This window comes from Xenopus tropicalis, chromosome 9 (assembly GCF_000004195.4).
Source record: "Xenopus tropicalis strain Nigerian chromosome 9, UCB_Xtro_10.0, whole genome shotgun sequence".
Lineage (NCBI taxonomy): Eukaryota > Metazoa > Chordata > Amphibia > Anura > Pipidae > Xenopus > Xenopus tropicalis.
The window spans coordinates 63,926,364-63,948,309 of NC_030685.2; the positions used below are offsets into that span (position 1 = coordinate 63,926,364).

The 21,946-nt window shown below is 36.0% G+C and overlaps 1 protein-coding gene across 5 annotated transcripts in view; it reads left to right on the plus strand.

The window, feature by feature from the left end:
• The window catches only part of ttn (titin), a 222,150-nt gene that overhangs the window by 135,719 nt on the left and 64,485 nt on the right, over positions 1–21,946 (plus strand). For all 5 annotated transcript variants that reach the window (XM_031892916.1, XM_031892917.1, XM_031892918.1 and 2 more), the window contains 50 exons: positions 1,766–1,889; positions 1,976–2,242; positions 2,635–2,732; positions 2,884–3,052; positions 3,494–3,760; positions 3,856–4,125; positions 4,432–4,710; positions 4,807–5,215; positions 5,323–5,447; positions 5,545–5,811; positions 5,900–6,169; positions 6,271–6,573; positions 6,665–6,967; positions 7,059–7,246; positions 7,349–7,463; positions 7,556–7,840; positions 8,125–8,276; positions 8,364–8,511; positions 9,017–9,194; positions 9,279–9,400; positions 9,497–9,784; positions 9,887–10,183; positions 10,282–10,468; positions 10,652–10,767; positions 10,855–11,154; positions 11,390–11,689; positions 11,836–11,941; positions 12,373–12,569; positions 12,653–12,958; positions 13,044–13,322; positions 13,408–13,707; positions 13,801–14,103; positions 14,198–14,572; positions 14,821–15,123; positions 15,281–15,580; positions 15,704–16,000; positions 16,095–16,379; positions 16,491–16,784; positions 17,131–17,430; positions 17,518–17,826; positions 17,924–18,114; positions 18,408–18,837; positions 19,006–19,314; positions 19,410–19,558; positions 19,884–19,916; positions 19,999–20,128; positions 20,225–20,524; positions 20,617–20,934; positions 21,053–21,349; positions 21,616–21,915. In XM_031892916.1, the coding sequence (XP_031748776.1) occupies positions 1,766–1,889; positions 1,976–2,242; positions 2,635–2,732; positions 2,884–3,052; positions 3,494–3,760; positions 3,856–4,125; positions 4,432–4,710; positions 4,807–5,215; positions 5,323–5,447; positions 5,545–5,811; positions 5,900–6,169; positions 6,271–6,573; positions 6,665–6,967; positions 7,059–7,246; positions 7,349–7,463; positions 7,556–7,840; positions 8,125–8,276; positions 8,364–8,511; positions 9,017–9,194; positions 9,279–9,400; positions 9,497–9,784; positions 9,887–10,183; positions 10,282–10,468; positions 10,652–10,767; positions 10,855–11,154; positions 11,390–11,689; positions 11,836–11,941; positions 12,373–12,569; positions 12,653–12,958; positions 13,044–13,322; positions 13,408–13,707; positions 13,801–14,103; positions 14,198–14,572; positions 14,821–15,123; positions 15,281–15,580; positions 15,704–16,000; positions 16,095–16,379; positions 16,491–16,784; positions 17,131–17,430; positions 17,518–17,826; positions 17,924–18,114; positions 18,408–18,837; positions 19,006–19,314; positions 19,410–19,558; positions 19,884–19,916; positions 19,999–20,128; positions 20,225–20,524; positions 20,617–20,934; positions 21,053–21,349; positions 21,616–21,915 (12,238 nt within the window). The remainder of the gene's footprint in view (positions 1–1,765; positions 1,890–1,975; positions 2,243–2,634; positions 2,733–2,883; positions 3,053–3,493; positions 3,761–3,855; positions 4,126–4,431; positions 4,711–4,806; positions 5,216–5,322; positions 5,448–5,544; positions 5,812–5,899; positions 6,170–6,270; positions 6,574–6,664; positions 6,968–7,058; positions 7,247–7,348; positions 7,464–7,555; positions 7,841–8,124; positions 8,277–8,363; positions 8,512–9,016; positions 9,195–9,278; positions 9,401–9,496; positions 9,785–9,886; positions 10,184–10,281; positions 10,469–10,651; positions 10,768–10,854; positions 11,155–11,389; positions 11,690–11,835; positions 11,942–12,372; positions 12,570–12,652; positions 12,959–13,043; positions 13,323–13,407; positions 13,708–13,800; positions 14,104–14,197; positions 14,573–14,820; positions 15,124–15,280; positions 15,581–15,703; positions 16,001–16,094; positions 16,380–16,490; positions 16,785–17,130; positions 17,431–17,517; positions 17,827–17,923; positions 18,115–18,407; positions 18,838–19,005; positions 19,315–19,409; positions 19,559–19,883; positions 19,917–19,998; positions 20,129–20,224; positions 20,525–20,616; positions 20,935–21,052; positions 21,350–21,615; positions 21,916–21,946) is intronic.

Genomic DNA, 21,946 nt, shown 5'->3' on the forward strand with positions numbered 1-21,946 from the left:
GGTGTTCCAAAAATTCCTCTCTTAATCAGTCTTTCCTTCAGATAATTGTAGTAAAGGATTGTGCATATATGGGGATTAGCAAGCTTAAAATTCCATTTGAGGAAACTGATAGCGTAGCTTTGCAGCCAGAGATGTTCCCTACGCCGTGTCTTGCTTACTATTTTTAACCCTGCTTCAAGTGCTCCATTTACATTTTAAGATACCAGAGAGTGAAGTCGTTTTAACACATGTGCTTAATAGTAAAGCATTTGGTGGGAAATGTAACAATGAGTAAATGTACCTTGTATTGCATATATGCCAATATTTAAATATTTAAAGCATGCAGTTAATAATAAGATTGTTTGGACATATATAGGTAGCTAAAATAATATTAAATAATGATAAATATTGCTGATGGCTACTTTATCATTTTTGGGAGCAATATCCATACTGTATTTATTTTTAACACGCATGTAGAGTCCAATATGTAGTACATTTTTATTTATACATTTATATTCTACTGTACTATTTATAAAGATGAATGTGCCTTGATATCAGAATGCTTATAGTTATCTAACATTCTAAATTGAATCTAAGGCACAATGCCTAGATAAGTGAAATACAATTGATCCGAAATTGTTTGTAATAAATTTGTTTATACATTTATTTTATGGCATGGGTATCTTACAAAATCACTCCTTGGAAATCTGCTTTTATTTACAAATGTCCCAATAATAAGAGTATTGGAACAAGCGCATTTATTGATATGTTCAATATAGTATAACTAAGGCCAAATAGTAACCAGAGGATGTTCAACTGAATTGGCTGCCTTGAAATACAAGGTAAAAAAAAATAAAAAACAAAGCAAACATATAGCTTGAGAAAGTCACTCTTGGAATGCACTCATTCTACTACAATTAGGATACATTACAACAGAAATAATGCAAGTGACCTAGCTATTACATGAAGAGACAAAACAGCTGATGGGGAGGGTCACAGCAAACTGTGAAATGCTCATCAGCTGTTCTTTTCCTAAACTGTCCCACCCATTGCAAATAGTTATAGGGATACATTTGAATTTGTTTTCTTAACACATAGTAACTAACTGGCTGCTGCAAACATCTGCTGATTTGTTACTATGGGATATTAAACCTAGTGCAAACCTTGCTGGTTTTTATTGCATTAGCTCCAATAGTTAATATCGAAAGTTCTTGAAACTATATCACTATCCCAGCATGTATCACAGTTACTATCATCCAGTTTTTCATACTTGTCTACAGTGGAGGAAATTTTTAAAAAATCACATACCCTTTATTTTCAACAGCTTGTGGTGGCTTTGTAGTACTAACAGATTGAATTAAGTTTGAATTTAGGCCTCATTTACAAAGTATAGGACATTGTGCAAAACATTTTGTGCAATGCCCTGCCTTTTCCATGCTGAGGCACAGATCTTGTGCTCCTAAATAATATGCAAAGAATTGTGACTCTAAATGCAGTACTGTTCATTAGTCCTGCCTAAAGAGGGGGTAATAGGTGGGCAGTACCTTAATCTGGCACAAGGAGCAAATAACAGCTTGCACCACCACCACCACCACCACCACCACCAGAGTTATCATATAAATGGTAATAAAGCCCTCTGTCTTTAATTTTTCAGAAAACTATTAATGGGTTATGTTATGATATACTGTATCACACTATAGCTTGGTGAGAAATATAATTCAATTAAATGTATCTAAACTAAAAATGAATTAAAAAAAGTTGCAAATGCGCTATTCTGTTTTTCTAGATTGTCACACGCTCTGAAGGAAGAGTTCACACACTTACCCTTAGGGATGTTCAACTAAAAGATGCTGGGGAAGTCAAACTAACTGCAAAGGATTTCAAGACACAAGCCAACCTTACTGTTAAAGGTACAAAAATGCTGCCAATGCTATTTAACAAAAACATAGAAAAAGAAGGTTAAGGCCTTACTAACTTATTTTTTGTAACATCCTAGAACCTCCAGTTGAGTTTACAAAACCTCTTGAGGACCAAACAGTAGAAGAAGAAGCAACTGCAGTACTAGAATGCGAAGTATCCAGGGAAAATGCAGAAGTTAAATGGTTCAAGAATGGCCAAGAAATCCACAAAACAAAGAAATATGATATCATTGCTGAGGGTAAAGTCAGAAAACTTATCATTCATGGCTGCACAATGGATGATGCAAGAACTTACACATGCGATGCAAAGGATTTCAAGACCTCTGCCTTCTTGAATGTAGAACGTAAGTTACTATAGTTACAGCTACCCTTTTTTGTGAAGCAAAACAAGTCTTAAACACCAAGTAGCATTCATAGTCTTTTTTTATTGTTATAGCACTATTCAAAAAGTTTTAAAGCACACAGGCAACAGTGGAATACAAATAATTAAGCTATAAAAGCATTTCAGAGTGAACATTTTATTACATACTATTGATAAGTAGGTTTGATACAACTGCATACATAATGTGAAACTATGAAAACTGCAGCTTCAGATCTACGTTTGAAATATATATGTATTCTGGTCATTACACACTTAAATCATCATAACAACACTGTGAAATTATAAACATCATAAATGTATAGTTTTTTGGGATAATGAGAAGATATTTATAATCTTAATTAATCTTTTGTACAGCCCCATTCGTGGAGTTTACAAAACCCCTTACAGATATCGAAGTTAAAGAAAAGGAAACTGCCCGCTTCGAATGTGAGATTTCCCGTGAAAGTGCCAAGGTTTGTTTACTACATTTGCTCTACTCAGTTTAAATATTTTTAGGTGGTGTTTCTGTTTTGGGGCCCTTTTTCCTTATGTACTGTATAAAGGACAAAAATTTTTGTCATTTTTGCTGAGTTTGAGGCACTAATGTTTTTTATTTTCCTACAGGTCCACTGGTTCAGAGACGGAGTGGAGATCAGAAAGGGCAAAAAGTATGACATAATATCCAAAGGAGTCACTAGGATTTTAGTGGTGAATAAATGTCTATTTGATGATGAAGCAGAATATACCTGTGAATCGAAAATGGCAAGAACCTCTGGATTACTCACTGTTATAGGTAAAATAATTCAAAAATAACATAAACAATGTAGCATTTAAAAAAACATCCAGTAGTCAAAACTGCTAAATATTACACATGCCAGACAAGATGTTTTTTCTTAGATTATTGCACATATGTAAAAAACCTAAAACATATTATAGCTTAATTAGCAAAGGGTATATGCAAGCCTTGGCATGCTAACGGCACATTAATGCACACCATACACTTAGATATTGTGTCTATCCTATCTGCAGTACAGATATGCTTAGCTCACTGGTGGTGATTGCCCATTTGTTAGCCCAATTTGAGCTTTAATGTGTTTCCTAGGTTTGTTTACATACAGGAGGAAAAGTGCAGAGCTGGAATTCTGAGGGCTTTGCATTTTCTCATTGCACTTTTGTATTGGGAAATGAACCCTATTATGGCTTACACTTATGCATATTCATTTTATTTATTCAGAGGAAGAAGCTGTTTTCACCAAAAATCTACCTAATATTGAAGCATCTGAATCAGACAATGTGAAATTGACTTGTGAAGTATCCAAAGCTAGTGCTGATGTAGCCTGGTTTAAAGGAGATGTGGAACTACCAGATGGTGGAAAATATGAACATATTGCAGAGGGTAGAAAAAGGATCTTGATCATTTCTGGTGTTCACCTTGATGATGCTGGTGAATACAACTGCAGACTGCCAAATTCCAGGACAACTGGCAAACTTACAATAAAAGGTAAGTGCAATACTTTTTTGTAACTGAAATTATAATATAGGCATTCAAGCTTTTAATAGGATAAATTATTATAATACATTTTATCTACATTTTAGAACTTGCTGCTGAGTTTATTTCCAAACCCCAAAATATCGAGGTACTGGAGGGAGAAAAGGCCGAATTTATATGTTCAGTTTCAAAAGAAGCTTATGAGGTCCAATGGGTCAAGAATGATACAGTTCTGGAGTCTGGTGATAAGTATGACATCAGTTCTGATGGCAAGAGAAGAATTCTGGTTGTTAAGAACTGTGTGCCAAAAGAGGACGAAGGCATATATGCTGTCATGATTGGGTCTTCTAGAGCTCCTGCCGAACTGACAGTAGTTGGTAAGCATTCACACTTTTGTTTAACATCTATCTTAAAAAAGCACATGTTAAAGTTTATGAAAACAGAAATCCTTTATACTAGGGAATAGGAAGGAATTGAAATAATCTTATTTTATTTAATTTTTACTTGTTCTGATTTGTATCCTTAATTAATGCCATTCTAATGTTGTTCCCTGTATTATTTTATGTTGATAGTGAAAAAAAGCTTTGTAATTCAAATTTTATATTATGTAAAGCAGAAGGGTATAAGCTGGTATGGAAATGTACCTTTAATGAAAACCTAAAAATTACAATTGTGCCTTACAGAAAAACTCAGGATTATAACTCCCGTTAAGGACCAACAAGTGAAAGAGGGACAAGAACTTGTCTTCAACTGTGAGGTCAACACAGAAGGGGCCAAAGCCAAATGGTTTAAGAATGATGAAACCATATTTGACAGCTCAAAGTATATCATGGTCGCCAAAGATTTAGTTTATACACTCAGAATCAGAGATGCACAAATGGATGACCAAGCCACTTATTCAGTGTCCTTGACAAATCAAAGAGGTGAACATGTCAAATCTTCAGGTGTTTTAACAGTCCTAGGTAAGTAGCTACTGATTAAATAATAACAACTATAGCTTATATTTATTATAAGGTAAAGAATTGCACTATACATACCTTTTTTGTTTCTTACAACAGAAGAGGATCTAAGAATCGTTGAACCAATTGAAGACATTGAAACAATGGAGAAGAAATCTGTTTCTTTCTGCTGCAAAGTTAACCGTCCAAATGCAACAGTCATGTGGATGAAGAATGGCCAGGAGGTTGTACTGGATAAACGAGTTTTGTACAAGGTTGACAAATTCAAGCATTCTTTGATTATAAAGGATTGTGGCTTTGTTGATGAAGGGGAATACACTGTTATTGCTGGACAAGACAAAGCTGTTGCAGAACTTATCATCACAGAAGCCCCAACAGATTTTGTTCAGCATCTGCAAGATCAGACAGTTATTGAATTTGAAGATGCTGTTTTCACTTGTCAACTCTCCAAGGAGAAAGCTGCTGTGAGATGGTATAGAAATGGAAGAGAACTCAGAGCAAACAAAAAGTATGTGAACACTTACTATATCTGATGTTATGTTGCAAACATATTTTCCCCATTCTTGCTATATGTGCTTAGTACTGTACATTTACTTTCTATATTTTTATTTTTAGATATCAGTTTGAGAAGGATGGCAGCCTTCACAGACTTATTATTAAGGACTGCAGACCAGAGGATGAGTGTGAATATTCTTGTGGAGTAGATGAGAGGAAATCCAGAGCCCGGCTCTTTGTTGAAGGTAAGCAAAACCTATACATGTCGTACCAGCAAATCTTTGGTTTACAAGAAATGATACTAATTATTTATGCTCTGTCTTTGCTTTCTTTTTATTCTAGAAATTCCCATAGAAATTATCAGACCACCACTTGATGCATTTGAAGCCCCTGGCTCTGATGTAATCTTTGAAGCTGAACTCAATAAAGATAGAGTAGAAGTCAAATGGCTGAGAAACAACATGATCATTGTTCAAGGAGACAAACATCAAATGATGAGTGAAGGAAAAGTGCACAGACTACAAATCTGTGAAATCAGACCACGTGATCAAGGCGAATACAGATTTATTGCCAAGGACAAAGAAGCTAGAGCAAAACTTGAATTAGCAGGTACTGTTCTACATTTCACTGTAAACCTCTGTCCAATGTCTTTCTTTCTGCTCAGAATTGTATATTTACTTAAAATGTTTATCAACAGCTGTGCCAAAAATAAAGACTGCAGATCAGAACATTGTGATTGATGCTGGAAAGCCATTAACAATGTCAGTGCCTTATGATGCCTACCCAAAAGCTGAAGCTGAATGGAAAAAGGATGATGAAACCTTGTCAGATGTACATGTTGATACCACAGCAAATGATACAAGTTTCCGTATTACTGAAACAAAGAAAGCAGACAGAGGCAGATACAAGATCATACTGCATAATAAACATGGCAAAGCAGAGGCCTTTATCAATTTAGAAGTCATTGGTAAGAATTTTTATTTAGTAATTTAAATAATTTTCAAATTGGTAATAACTGATACAACTAATGCCAGAATTTAAAATCTAATACCTTTCAATTTAATTCAGATGTTCCTGGACCAGTCAGAAACCTAGAGGTTATAGATACATATGATGGAGAAGTCAGCCTTGCTTGGGAAGAGCCAGAAACTGATGGTGGCAGTAAAATAACTGGCTATATTATTGAAAGGAGAGACATAAAGAGAAAGACATGGGTACTTGTCACAGACCATGCTGACAGCTGTGAATACACAGTCACTGGACTTCAAAAAGGAGGGGTAGAATATCTATTCCGCGTCAGCGCAAAGAACAGAGTAGGGGCTGGTGAACCAGTAGAAACAGACAAACCTGTTGAAGCAAAGAGCAAGTTTGGTAAGTCTCAACATTAAATTTCATTTCACCAAAAAATAGGTTTCCATATTTGCACGTATAATCTCATATTCAAAACATTTTCTGTTTACAGATGTTCCAGGCCCACCTCTCAATGTAGATGTTTGCGATGTTAACCGATTTGGTGCTACAATAACCTGGGAACCACCAGAGTATGATGGCGGATCTGAAATAACGGCATACATTGTGGAACTGCGAGACAGAGCATCTATAAAATGGGATGCAGCTATGATAACCAAGCCTGATGAACTTGGCGCTACACTTAATGATGTTGTGGAGAACAAGGAATACATTTTCCGAGTCAGGGCAGAAAATCAGGCTGGAGTTGGCAAACCAAGTGCTGCTACACGAGCTGTGAAAATAAGGGACCCTATTGGTATGCAAATCATTATGGTTCAGAGAAAATAAAAATGTTATAACAGTACAAACATAGTATTATTTAATAATATATATATTTTTTTCAACAGAAAAACCAAGTCCTCCAATTAATCTTACTCATTCAGACCAAACTAAGTCATCTGTTCAGCTTACATGGGAGCCTCCACTTAAAGATGGTGGTAGCCCCATTTTGGGATATATTATTGAGCGCTGTGAAGAGGGAACTGATAAATGGGTTCGCTGCAATATGAGACTTGCTCCTGAACTAACATACAAGGTATATTTTAATACATTTAAAACTACCCTTTTTTTTTCTTCTATGACTTTTACTCTTTTCCTATATAAGCCAGGGTTGTAATCAGTTTCATTTTTACTGTAGGTAACTGGTTTGAAAGCTGGAGCCAGCTACTATTATAGAGTCTCTGCAGAAAATGCAGCTGGTGTTTCTGACCCAACTGAAAGCCTTGGACCTCTCACTGCAGATGATCCTCACTGTAAGTATTTAAACAACATTTGCAATGTTATTATTAATAACATATTATGTAAGTATATAGCAAAATTTACACTGAAATTTATTTTATTCTAGCTGAACCAACCATGGACCTAAGTGCCTTTAAAGATGGACTGGAAGTTATTGTTCCAGAACCCCTGAAAATCCGTGTGCCAATAACAGGTTATCCAGTTCCAACCGCTACATGGTCTGTGAATGGCAATGTTCTAGAAAGCAATGAGCGTGTGAAAATACAGACCAATGCTGCTTTTGCGGAACTTATCATTTCTCCAAGTGAGCGTCCTGACAAGGGCATTTACACAATTGAGCTTCAAAACACTGTGACATCAGTGTCAGGAGAAATCAACGTCAATGTTATTGGTAAGTTCAGCATCCCAGTTTGTGCGCCCCCCTAGGCCACCTTACATCACTACCCCCCTGCACAGTACAGTAACTCCTCTCCTCATCTCCTCCCCACTGCCACCCCACTGTCCCTCATCACTCACACTCCTCCTCCAGTAAATAACAAATGAAGCTGGGCAGAATGCCACCCCTAAAATCATGCCTTAGGCCTAGGCCTTTTTGGCCTTCCCACAAATCCAGCCTGAAGTTCAGAATTATAATTCATTTTGGAAATGTTTAATGCTTTGTAAAATGCTTTTTAGCTCGCCCAAGTGCTCCAAGGGAACTGAAAGTCGGAGAACTTACAAGAAGCTCTGTTAATTTGTCTTGGGAAGCCCCAGAGAATGATGGTGGTAGCCCACTGACAGGTTATTTAATCGAAAAGCGAGAAGTCAACCGCAAGACATGGGCAAAGGTATGCACAATAGAGCCCTAACATCTGTGTGTATACACATCTGTGTATAGTTGACTATACAGTCATTGTGGATCATTTGCTTTTTAGGTCATAGAAAATGTCATTGATCAAGAGTTCACAGTATCCGATCTTATACAAGGCAAAGAATACATCTTTAGAGTTTCTGCTTGCAACAAGTGTGGACCAGGAGAACCTGCATACATTGATGAGCCCGTAAACATGTCTGCACCAGCCAGTAAGATCTATCATTTTCAATTATATTTAATTATGATCTCTATATAGTGTCAAGTAGCAGAGACAGGGCTTACTTTTCCATAGTTAGCAACTGAATTTAAAAAAAAATAGCTTGAAGGGTATATAATTAGTTCAGCAGTCTCTCAGACAAAGGTTTGTTGCTTGCAGGTGCAGAAAAATGTTTTTTGTTTCAGTTTTTTTTTTAAACAGTATTGAATAGACAGGTTATTGGGTAGGTCCAAGCAGCAAAGTGTGCTTAACACCTATTTGAAACACTTCTTGCATTAACACTGTATTTTTTATTGTGGTAATATAAATAATTTTATTTTATGTGAGATTCTTACAATGTATTGTGCATACATGGGTGCACATCTTACTAAGATGTATATAATCTGCTAGGTAAATATAGTGTAAAAGCAATATGCAAAACAAATGAAGTTCAGGTAACAAATGTTCTCATATTTCTGGTAAACTTTGGTTTAAATCTTTCATTTGTTCTACTAAAGCTGTTCCTGATCCTCCCGAGAATGTCAAATGGAGAGATCCATCCTCCAAGGGAATTTTCCTCACATGGGAGGTACCAAAATATGATGGAGGATCAAGAATTAAAGGCTACATTGTGGAGAAATGTCAGCGTGGCACAGAAAAATGGGAAATTTGTGGTGATTCTGTTGTAGAAACTAAGTAAGTATAATACATAATGTAAAAAGCTAGGTGAAAAATAATGTGCTTTATGCACTAAACATGGAAAATACCTTCTTTTAACAGATACCAAGTGACAAACCTCACTGAAGGACAGTGGTATGCATACCGTGTAAAAGCTCTTAACAGAATGGGTGCCAGCAAACCAAGCAAGCCAACTGATGATATTTTGGCAACAGATCCACAAGGTAGGCGATGTTTTGTTTGTCAATCCCAAAATTGCTATTGATTCTAACAAATGCAAACATATACTATATCTGTATCTTTATCCTTAATTTAAACAGAGCCACCAGAAATTTTCCTTGATGTTAAACTACTTGCTGGCATAACAGTTAAGGCTGGAACTAAGATTGAATTGCCAGCTACAATTGCTGGGAAACCTGAGCCCAGAATTACATGGAACAAAGCTGACGCTCTTCTAAGAATTGATAAGAGAATAAACATTGAATCCAAACCTGGGCATTCTACAGTCATAATTGCAGACAGCACAAGAAGTGACTCTGGGACATACATAGTTGAAGCAGTAAATACATCTGGACGTGCTACAGCAGTTGTTGAAGTTAATGTGTTAGGTATGGTTTTATTTATTTAATAATAAAATACACTGCATGTTGTAAAAAGACAACAAATGTTTTTACCCTTTGACAAAATGTAATTGTTTTATTTGTGTACAGATAAACCTGGACCTCCAGCTGCATTTGACATTTCTGAAATTACCAATGAATCATGTGTCTTGACATGGAATCCTCCTAGAGATGATGGCGGTTCAAAAATAACCAACTACATTTTGGAACAGAAAGCTGCAGACAGTGAGATCTGGCATAAGTTATCATCAACCATCAAGGAGACAAGATTTAAAGCTACCAAACTGACCCCTCTTAAGGAGTATGTCTTTAGAGTCAGTGCTGAAAATATGTATGGCATTGGAGAACCAGCACAATCAAACTCAATGATTGCTAAATACTCATTTGGTAAGATGTGGATAATACATACATTTTTATGGAATGTTCTAATTTATATTTATTTCACAAATCACCTACAATAATTATTTCATGTAAACCTATTACAGATCCACCTGGTCCACCAACTAACCTTGAGCCTTCAGATATAACTAAAGATTCAGTGACTTTGTCATGGAATGAACCAGATGAGGATGGAGGAAGTCCTATCACTGGTTATTGGGTGGAGAGGCTGGATCCAGAAACTGGAAAATGGGTTAAATGCAACAAGATTCCAGTAAAAGATCCAACATACAGGTAAACGGCTCCATGTTGTTTAAACCATAATCCAAATATTATGTTTATACTTTTAAAACATTTTATAAAAGTATTCAGTTTTAATTATACAGAATCATACTTTTACTTAAAAATGTTTAAAGAAACACAGTGTATGAAGAAATAAATACTATACTAAAATATCTATAATTTATTCTAAAACAGGGTTAAGGGCCTTACCAACAAGAAGAAATATCAGTTCCGTGTCTTAGCAGAAAATCTTGCTGGACCTGGCAAGCCAAGCAGAGCAACAGAACCAATCTTAATCAAAGACCCAATTGGTATTTTTTTTTCCATATACTTGATTAGTTATTTGTTTCCTTTTTCCTAAATGACAGGGAAATATAATGTTTCTTTTTTATGGATAGATCCACCATGGCCTCCTGGTAAACCAACTGTTAAAGATGTTGCTAAGACATCAGCATTCTTAAACTGGCTAAAACCAGAACATGATGGAGGTGCAAAGATTGAGTCATACATCATTGAGCTGCTGAAGACTGGAACAGATGAATGGGTCAGAGTGGCTGATGGCATTCCAAGTACAGAGCACTTTTTGAAAGGTCTTATGGAGAAACAAGAATATTCCTTCCGTGTACGAGCTGTAAATAAGGCTGGAGAAAGCGAACCTAGTGAACCAAGTGATCCAGTCCTATGCAAAGAAAGACTAAGTAAGTGTTTTAAACTTGAGCTCTTTTAAATTATTTCATATATAATTCCAAAAGGAGAGTTAAAAGTAAAACTGAAAATTAATGCTGGATTATTTGTAAGAGCTAACAAACTTAAATAAATATAAATGATCTCCTATGGATAACTCTAATATTGCCAAAAATATTTTTAGCAATCACTAAATAAAAGATCTTTCATAACTGACATTTAACTCCAATCATTTTTTTTCATTCATAGATCCTCCTTCCCCACCACGCTGGCTTGAAGTCATTAACATCACAAAGAATGTGGCAGATCTAAAATGGACTGCCCCTGAAAGAGATGGTGGCTCACCAATTACTAATTATATTGTAGAGAAAAGAGATGTGAGACGCAAAGGTTGGCAAACAGTAGATACCACTGTTAAGGATATCAAATGCTCAGTCACACCACTATCAGAGGGTTCTTTATACGTGTTCCGTGTTGCTGCGGAAAATGCAGTAGGACAAAGTGATTACTGTGAACTTGAAGATTCTGTACTGGCCAAAGACACCTTCAGTAAGCTTTTGTTTTTTCATACATAAAAAATGTAAACTTTTTGTTAAATTAAACATATCATTTTCCAAATACAGAAATATTGAAACAAGCTATATTTGGTAGCCATACATCTGTGATTTATAGGACTTCAATTTTCTTTTTTTTAGCTACCCCTGGTCCACCTTATGCACTTACTGTAGTTGATGTAACAAAGAGACATGTTGAACTGAAATGGGAAGCTCCAAAGAATGATGGAGGAAGACCAATTCAAAGGTAATTTTTATTTGCTTTTTTATTTTTTTTTGCAGCAGAAAAGTCTCTTTAAAACAATTTTGTATAAAGCCTTGTAAATCATAGCAATCACTAGATAGCATTAATTAGTCACAAATAATTGTTAGAGCTTATCAGAGCTGGTGCGACCCTTGCAACTTTAATTATATTGCCTCCATGTGTTTATAGCTATACGTTTTATGTTATCTGTGCAGTTAGAAGTTAGGGTGGCCTTAAAACTAAGTTGATCATGCATTTCACAAAAATTGTTTGAAAGATACAGCCATCAATTAACCATGCCAAATAATTCATACAGTACAAATATACAACCATTAATACATCATCAATGCCAGTAAAATGTTTTGCACTATTGGAGGCATGCTTTGATATTTCCTTATAGCCTTATATCTAATTATATTTTTCTGCATTTACAGATATGTTATTGAAAAGAAAGAAAAGCTTGGCACACGCTGGGTGAAAGCTGGAAGGACATCTGGCCCTGACTGTCAATTTAAAGTAACTGATGTTATTGAAGGTACAGAAGTACAATTCCAGGTGCGAGCAGAAAATGAGGCTGGTGTTGGACATCCAAGTGAACCTACTGATATGTTGGCTATTGAAGATCCAACGAGTAAGTGAACTTTCCAAATGTGCGAGCAAAAAATACTAATTTGAAATGTATGAAACTGAAACTATTATATTTTTCTTTTCTAGGCCCTCCATCACCACCTCTAGAGTTACATGTTACAGATGCCAGCAGAAGTCATATATCTATTGCATGGAAACCTCCAGACAAGAATGGTGGCAGCCCGATTTTAGGATACCATATAGAGGCCTGCCCAGCTGGCACTGAAAAATGGATGAGAATTAATTCTCGCCCAGTTAAAGATCTGAAGTATAAAGCAGAAGATGGAATAATACCTGATAAAGAATACATCCTGAGAGTTAGAGCAGTTAATGCAGTTGGTGTTAGTGATCCATCTGAAATCTCAGAGAATGTTTTTGCTAAAGACCCTGATTGTGAGTTAATATTTCTTACCTCATTGTGTAATTAATCCTACTATATAAAAACTTTGATGTAAACTAAGTGTATTTTTATTTTCAGGTAACCCAACTATTGACCTGAAAACTCAAGATCTTGTTGTTGTGGAAGGTGAAAAGCTCACTATTCCTGTGCCATTTAGATCTGTACCAGCACCAACTATAAGCTGGCATAAGGATGGTAAAGAAATTAAAATTGCTGACAGAGTTACACATAAGAGTGATTATGCCTCTTCCACTTTGGAGGTTTCTAGTGCAGTGCATGGAGATGCTGGTGTGTATACAATCACACTGGAAAACAAAATTGGTTCAACAACAGGCTCAATCAATGTAAAAGTTATAGGTAAGTATACACTTTATATAGAAATTCTACTATTTAAAAGTTAAATTAAGGACTCATGCTTATTGCTCTTACTTTTATTGAAAAGGTTTACCTGGACAGTGCAAAGATATTAAAGCCAATGATGTTACCAAGAACACTTGCAAAGTTTCCTGGGAACCCCCAGAATATGATGGTGGAACTCCAATACTGCACTATGTACTTGAGCGCAGAGAAGCTGGAAGAAGGACATATACACCTGTGATGTCTGGGGAAGACAAACTGACCTGGAATGTCAAAGATCTTATACCCAATGGAGAATACTATTTTAGAGTTAAAGCTGTAAATAAGATCGGTGGAGGCGAATACCTTGAATTAAGAAATCCAATTATTGCTGAGGATGCAAAGCGTAAGTAAAATGATGATGATAAATAGAGCGTTGTAGGATCTGGGGTGTCATATGTTTACTTACTAAAGAGTTTTACTTGTTAATTATTGACAGAGCGCCCTGATCCTCCTGTTGATGTTGATACTCATAATCCAACTTCAAAGTCCATAACACTGACTTGGAAACCTCCTCAGTATGATGGAGGATGCAAGATTATGGGATACGTCATTGAAAAGATTCCCAAAGGAGGAGAGAAATGGGAAAGATGCAATGACTCACTTGTTCCTGTGTTAACGTTCACTGTAAAAGGTTTGGAGGAAGGAAAAGAATATCAGTATCGCGTGCGTGCAGAAAATGCTGCTGGAGTTAGTGAACCTTCTCGTGTTACTCCTGGAATAAAAGCTGTAGACCCTATAGGTAAGCATGGTATTATGACAATGTTTAAAAAAAAAACTCTTGTGATTTTAAAATAATTATTGTCCTTAAAATATTTTTTTTTATTTTCATTTAGATCCTCCAAAGGTTTTCCTTTCAGGCAGCTTGCAATCAGGACTTTCTGTTAGACAAGGAGACGAAATTGACCTGCAAGCAAACATAAGTGGCTCACCTTATCCAACTATCACATGGCTTCGAAATGATGAAGTCATTAGACCAGAGGAAATTAAAAAGAGAGTCGAAAAAATAGTACCTAGAAGGAAGAAGGAGGTTGTTGAGGATAAGCCATTCCATCTAAGTCTTCCAGAGCGTTTGACTGTGGACAACAGCAGACATGGAGAATCTGAATTGTTTGTTAGAGATTCAATTCGAGAAGATTACGGCATATTCACCATCAAAGTGGAAAATGATCATGGTGTAGCAAAGGCTTCATGTGAAGTAAATGTATTAGGTAATAAACGTGTTAATTACCTTATTCCCTCACACTTTCCTGACCATTGCAAATTTACATTACCTGAACATACTTTAGTATGTTCTAGCATGTTTTAGCATTATCTTAAAGATTTTATTATCATGTTGTGTGTGTGTATATATATATATATATATATATATATACATATATACAATTACTATTTACCTGCCAAGTAGCCGCATTAGTACCTTTTGTAACAAAATATGACATATGTGTTCCTTTTTTAGACACACCTGGTCCACCTGTGAACTTTACCTTTGATGAAGTTAGGAAAAACTCTGTTATCTGCAAATGGGATCCTCCCTTGGACGATGGTGGAAGTGAAATCCTAAACTACATCTTGGAAAAGAAAGATAATTCTAAGGCAGAAATTGGCTGGGTTGTTGTGACATCTACATTGAGGCACTGCAAATATCCAGTTACCAAACTTATTGAAGACAAAGAATATATATACCGTGTAACAGCAGAAAACAGATTCGGACCTGGACCACCATGTGTTTCTCAGCCTCTTGTTGCTAAAGATCCATTTAGTAAGTCTGTTTTAATTTATGAAGAGAAGAACTGAATGTTAGGCTTTATATCCATAGTAGTATCCAAATCAATCTGAAGACATACTGTATACTATATGTAAATACAACGTCTTTCTCTTTAAAGAATAAAAATAAAACTGGTATTGCATTTTTGCAGCTCCTCCTGAGGCACCAGAAAAACCTGAAGTTGAAGATGTTACAAGCAACAGCATGTTGGTTAAGTGGAAAGAGCCAAAAGACAATGGCAGTCCGATTTTAGGTTACTGGATTGAAAAGCGTGAAATCAACAGTACTCACTGGGCCCGGGTTAACCGAAACCTTCTCAATGTTCTTGAAGTTCGAGCTGATGGTCTTTTAGAAGGGCTCACCTACGTCTTTAGAGTTTGCGCAGAAAATGCAGGAGGTCCTGGGAAGTTCAGTGTACCATCTGATCCCAAGACAGCACAAGATCCTATATGTAAGCCCCAAATCAATATTCATTTAAAAGCTTACCTTGTCCTGAAATAGTTGTTGCTTGTAAATTATCATTATCTGGCTTGTGATGAGGTAATTGAATATTTTTCTCTTCTTTCCTTATAAGTGCCTCCTGGACCACCAATTCCAAGAGTAATTGATACAAGTTCATCTGCTATTGAAATGGAATGGGATCCTCCACTTTATAATGGTGGTGGAGACATTACTGGTTATTATGTTGACAAGCAATTAATGGGAACAAATGAGTGGTCTCGCTGCACAGATAAACCCATAAAGGCTCGCAAATACACTGTTAAAGGTATTAGAGAAGGAGCTGATTATAAGATTCGAGTGATTGCTCTCAATGCTGCTGGTGAGGGGCCTCCGGGTGTAACCGAGCCTATCACAGTTCTGGAGCCTCAAGGTATTCCTTAAAGTTAACTTCAAATTACAGTTAATTAATTTTATTTCTAACTAGCCATATACTCAATATTTTGCTGTTATTGTTTCATCTGCAGAACCCCCAGTTGTGGAATTGGACCTGTCTGTAAGAGATGGCATCCAAATTCTAGCTGGACAAACTCTAAAAATACCTGCAACAGTACTTGGGCGTCCTGCACCTGCAATAGAATGGTCCATAGAGGAAGGACAGCTGAACAAAGAGAAGGCTGTAATAACAAATGTTGGAAAGTCATCTGAACTGGTCATTGTAAATGCAGAGAGAAAAGATCATGGAAGATACATAATAACTGCGACCAATGAGAGTGGAACCAAATCTGCAGCAACAAGAGTTGAGATATTTGGTAAGTAAAAAGGGAGATATTTTTGCTACTGGATAAAAAATACAGCACAATGTTTTGTTCAAGAAATGCAAAGAAAGCACAATTATTCTACTAACTATATACTTTTTTCAGATGTTCCTGGCCCAGTCCTTGACCTGAAGCCAGTCGTTGTTAACAGAAAGATGGCTTTGCTCAACTGGTCTGATCCAGAGGATGATGGTGGAAGTGATATTACAGGCTTTATAATAGAACGGAAAGATGCAAAAGCACACATATGGAGGCAACCAATAGAAACAGAAAGATCCAAATGTGATATTGTTGGCCTTTTGGAAGGACAAGAATACATGTTCCGTGTCATTTGTAAAAACAAATTTGGCTGTGGCCCACCTGTTGATTTGGGACCAATTCTTGCAGTTGATCCAAAAGGTAAAGTTAATATAGTATGGGAATATAATTTAAATATTTACATATACGTGTATGTATATAGCATACTTATTGTATCTATAGCTGTTATAAGGAAATGAAAAAAGTTTGTTAATGTCAGTTTTTGTGTTTTTATTATTATTACTATAACTTAGTTAATAGTCCAATTATAAAAATTCTAAAGTTGTAAATTATCACTTGTAAGCCATCTATGAAATGATAAGACATTTGTAATTATTAAAACAATTTGCATCAGTTATACATTAAATTATAAAATATTCAAAGTATGCAAACACAAAGGACATTAGGTAGAAAAAAGGGTTTAAAAACTTTTATTCATTTTTTTCAGGTCCTCCTGGTTCACCTGAGAGATTTACTTATACAGAAAGAACAAAATCAACAATAACTCTGGACTGGAAGCCTCCTCGTAATGATGGTGGAAGCCCTATTACAGGATATATCATAGAGAAGAGACGCCATGACGCTACTGAATATGAAAGATGCAATAAGAGACTCTGCCCAGGAACATCTTTCTTAGTGGACAACCTTGCAGAGCTGCACATGTATGAATTCCGTGCTAAAACTGTAAATGAAATTGGTGAAAGTGAACCATCACTTCCTCTTAATGTGGTTATCCAAGATGATGAAGGTACTATATTTCAGCTAAATGTAAAATAAAACAACCATTGCCCAAATCATATAATTTTTTAACACTTGTTTTTTTTTTAATTTCTAGTTGCTCCCACAGTTACACTAAAATTGGCTGTTAGAGGAGACACAATCAAAGTTAAGGCTGGAGAACCAGTAAATATTCCAGCAGAGATCACTGGTCTACCAATGCCTAAGATAGAGTGGTCCAAAAATGAGGTTGTATTTGACAAATCAACACCAGCCTTGAAAATTTCCAAAGAAGAAACATCCAGAACTGATGCGAAAACAGAAGTAAGCATTCCCAGTGCGCAGAGGAGCGATAAGGGAACCTACACTGTGACAGCTTCTAACCGTCTCGGAACTGCATACCGCTCTGTAAACGTGGAGGTGTTTGGTAAGTAACATAACACTGATATTTCTTGGGTTAAATAACATTTTTACAGTTCTACGAGGTTATACATATTGGTGTTTTGTTTGATTTTTTTCACTAGATCGCCCTGCACCACCAAGAAACCTCACTGTTACTGACATTAAAGCTGAATCATGCTACTTGATTTGGGATGCACCTCTTGATAATGGTGGAAGTGAGATTACCAACTATATCATTGATCAACGAGATGCAAGTAAAAAGAAGTCTGACTGGGAGGAAGTCTCCAACATCGTAGTTGATAGAAGATATGGGGTGAGATGATTAACCTTTATGCATGGTCCTTTTACATTTAAAGTTTAATTTATATTTAGCCATTTTGTTTAATGTTATTATAGTACAGTCTCAGAATAAAGATAATTATTTACTGTTATGCAAAACTGTACACAATGTTTAGCCTTTGTAGAGGTACATTGATGCCTTTATATTTTGCATAGTATATGCATATGCTTCTGAGACTTTTAGATATACAAGTTTGTATATGGAAAAAAAGGGTAAAAATGGTAACTGAACTGTTACATATATTTATTTTATTTTTATTATATTAGATCTGGAAACTAACAACTAATGGAGAATATCAGTTCAGAGTCAGAGCTGTTAACAAATATGGAATTAGTGATGATTGCCTTTCTGACAAAGTTGTCATAAAAGATCCATTTGGCCTTCCTGGTGCTCCAAAGAAACCAAAGGTTTCAGACTGCTCTCGATCATCAATGTTAGTATCCTGGGAACCTCCACTGGATAATGGCGGATCTCCAATCACTGGCTATTGGCTTGAGAAAAGAGAAGTTGGTGGTGTATACTGGGGACGTGTGAACCGAGCTCCAGTTACTAAACCAGCTGTGAAAGGACTGGAGTTCACTGTGTTGCGATTAATCGAAGGCGTGGAATATCAGTTTAGAGTTATGGCTGTCAATGCTGCAGGAATCGGACCCCCCAGTGAACCATCAGATCCTGCTCGGGCAGTAGATCCTATCTGTAAGTCATCATTTACTTTTGAATACATTTACAAAGTTTCTGTTCCTAAGTACTTATTATCATTCAAGATTATTTGGGTAACAAACTCATTTTTTTCATGGGAGCACTATTTATGCTAGAATAGTGTCTTTATGAAACATAATTTAAAAACATCCTTTTATTTAATAGATGTTCCTGGTGCCCCATCATGTCCAGATGTTAAAGACAAAACCAAATCAAGTGTGACTCTAGCATGGAAAAAACCAGAAAAAGATGGTGGTAGCCCAATCAAAGGATACATTGTAGAGATGCAGGAAGAAGGAACCTCAGATTGGAAAAAAGTTAATGAACCTGATAAACTATTCCCTACTTGCGAGTGTGTGGTACCAAATCTCCAAGAACTTAGAAAATATAGGTTTAGAGTTAAAGCAGTCAACTCTGCTGGGGAATCAGAGCCAAGTCTTGGAACAGGAGAAATACCTGTCAAAGAAATTCAAGGTATAAAAAAAAAAAAAAAATCACATAGAAACTAATGTAGGTCGTGAGGATGTACAATTAAAGATCTTTTCTTTTTTTATCTACCAATCCTACAGAGGAGCCTGACATATCAATAGACCTAAAAGGTCAAGACCTTTTGAATTGTCGTGCTGGTTCCACAATTAAGATAACAGCTTTGATTAGTGGTCGCCCAGTCCCCAAAACCTCCTGGGAATTTGATGGAGCAGCAAAGAAGGAAATAAAGGTAACATAAAATATTCACAGCAAAAAAATGTCGACTAGACATATGCACAATAAATTGGAGCAATTGGCATAAATAAAATATATATATATTATATGAATATATATCAATTGTGTTGTAATTAGGATCCACTGTAAAAGATAAGCATTATTTACTAAGTCTGTGAAGGTTTTTATTCATCCAGGTCATTATATACAGTATCTAGTAGTGGTAAGAAAAATATTTTTTAAAATTACTCAGCAAGTCTTCTTGCTTTAGACTTACCCCTTCTAAACATTATTTACAAATGGAAATTAACGTTGCTTGACTTCTACTGTATTTCTTTTAGGATCAAGTCCATAATGTTCCTGAAGATTCACAGGTAGTTAAAATATAATTATGTCAATGGTTAAATGTTCCCTATTGTCTCAGAAAAGTATAAAAAGAGTTTATTTTCTTTCAAGGTTGAGTCTACAGATGGTACTTCAGTTGTCACTATTCCTACATGTAATAGAGGCCACTCTGGAAGATACAGCATTACAGCGAAAAACAAAGCAGGGCAGAAAACCGTGAATGTCAGAGTAAATGTCCTAGGTAAGATAAAATATCTAAATATATATCTGCACCCTTAACTGAATAACAATAGTCAGTACAACAAAGCTGCCTTGCTAAATACTTCTCATTTTACAGATGCACCTGGGCCAATAAAAGATCTCAAAGTAAGTGATGTAACTAGATCAACAGCCAAACTTTCATGGAAAGCACCTGACAATGATGGTGGTGATAGAATTCGAAACTACATTGTTGAGAAGAGGACAGTTGAAGGAAAATCATGGGGGAAGGTGACAAGTGATTGTGCAGGAACTTCCTACACCGTACCTGATCTTATTGATGGACAAGAATACTTCTTCAGAGTAACTGCAGAAAACAGATTTGGCACTGGGCCTCCAGTTGCAACCATTCAAAGGACCAAAGCAAGAGACCCAATACGTAGGTTTCTTTTTAAATTAACTTTCAGTGTTGTCTTAAGTAAATTGTAAAATACAAGAATGTTATGTCAAATATCATTGTTTGTTTTATAGATCCTCCAGAACCACCAACTAGGCTGAAAGTTGGCCTTGTTACCAAAAATTCAGTGGCTTTGACATGGAGACCACCTAAAAATGATGGTGGAGCACCTGTAACTCATTATATTATAGAACGTTTAGTCTGGGATCCAAGTGGAGAAGGAAAAGAGGCTTGGAAACAGTGTAATAAACGTGATGTAGAAGAGACAAAGTTTACTGTTGAAGACCTGAAAGAAGGTGGTGAATATGAATTCCGTGTCAGAGCGGTCAATGAAGCAGGAACTAGCAAACCATCTGCAACTGTTGGCCCAGTCCTTGTGAAAGACCAGACTTGTACGTGCTACAATATTTAAACTACCTTTAAACTACCTTTTTCAAAAATTTCTGTTTTCTGGTATTTTTTAATCAGTTACTTATTAATCATATAATTACTTGTTCTACTCTATACTAGGTCCACCAAGCATTGAACTTAAGGAATTTTTAGAAGAAGAAGAAGGAACAGATATTAATATTGTAGCAAAAGTTAAAGGAGTTCCATTCCCTACTCTGAAATGGTTTAAAGCCCCTCCTCAAAAGCCTGATGACAAAACACCAGTACAGTATGACCAGCATGTCAATAAAGTTGTTGGAGAAGACTCCTGCACTCTGTTCATTGCACAGTCTCGAAGAAATGATACTGCTTTGTATACTTTGACAGCTGAAAATAATCTTGGAACTGATTCAAAGGAAATGCGACTGAATGTTCTAGGTATATTTTTTAAGTATAATATGTACTCAATTAATTTTGCAAATATACCACATCAACTTCTCTTTGATATTACATAATTTTATACAAATGCAGTTTTGACTAATTTGCTATCTGTACAGGATATACAACCTTGGCATCATGACTGAATAAACAGAAACATTGTTTATAAATATAAGAAAATGCATTATAATAGAAATATACTTCTTCAGAATTTTTTATTCATTAGAACACTTTTATTAATTAGAACACTTTATTTTTTCGATCAGGACGTCCTGGACCACCAGTAGGACCAATTAAATTTGAATCAATAACAGCAGAAAACATGACTTTAACTTGGCTTCCACCAAAGGATGACGGAGGATCCAAAATTACAAACTATGTTATTGAAAAACGAGAAGCAAACAGAAAGCTGTGGGCACCTGTGACCAAAGAAGCTAAAGAATGTATCTACACAATACCAAAGTTGGTAGAAGGCCATGAATATGTTTTCCGCATCATGGCACAAAATAAATATGGTGTTGGCCTACCACTTGACAGTGAACCAGAGACTGCAAGAAATCTGTACAGTAAGTCTGAGATACCTTCTAAGCAAATATT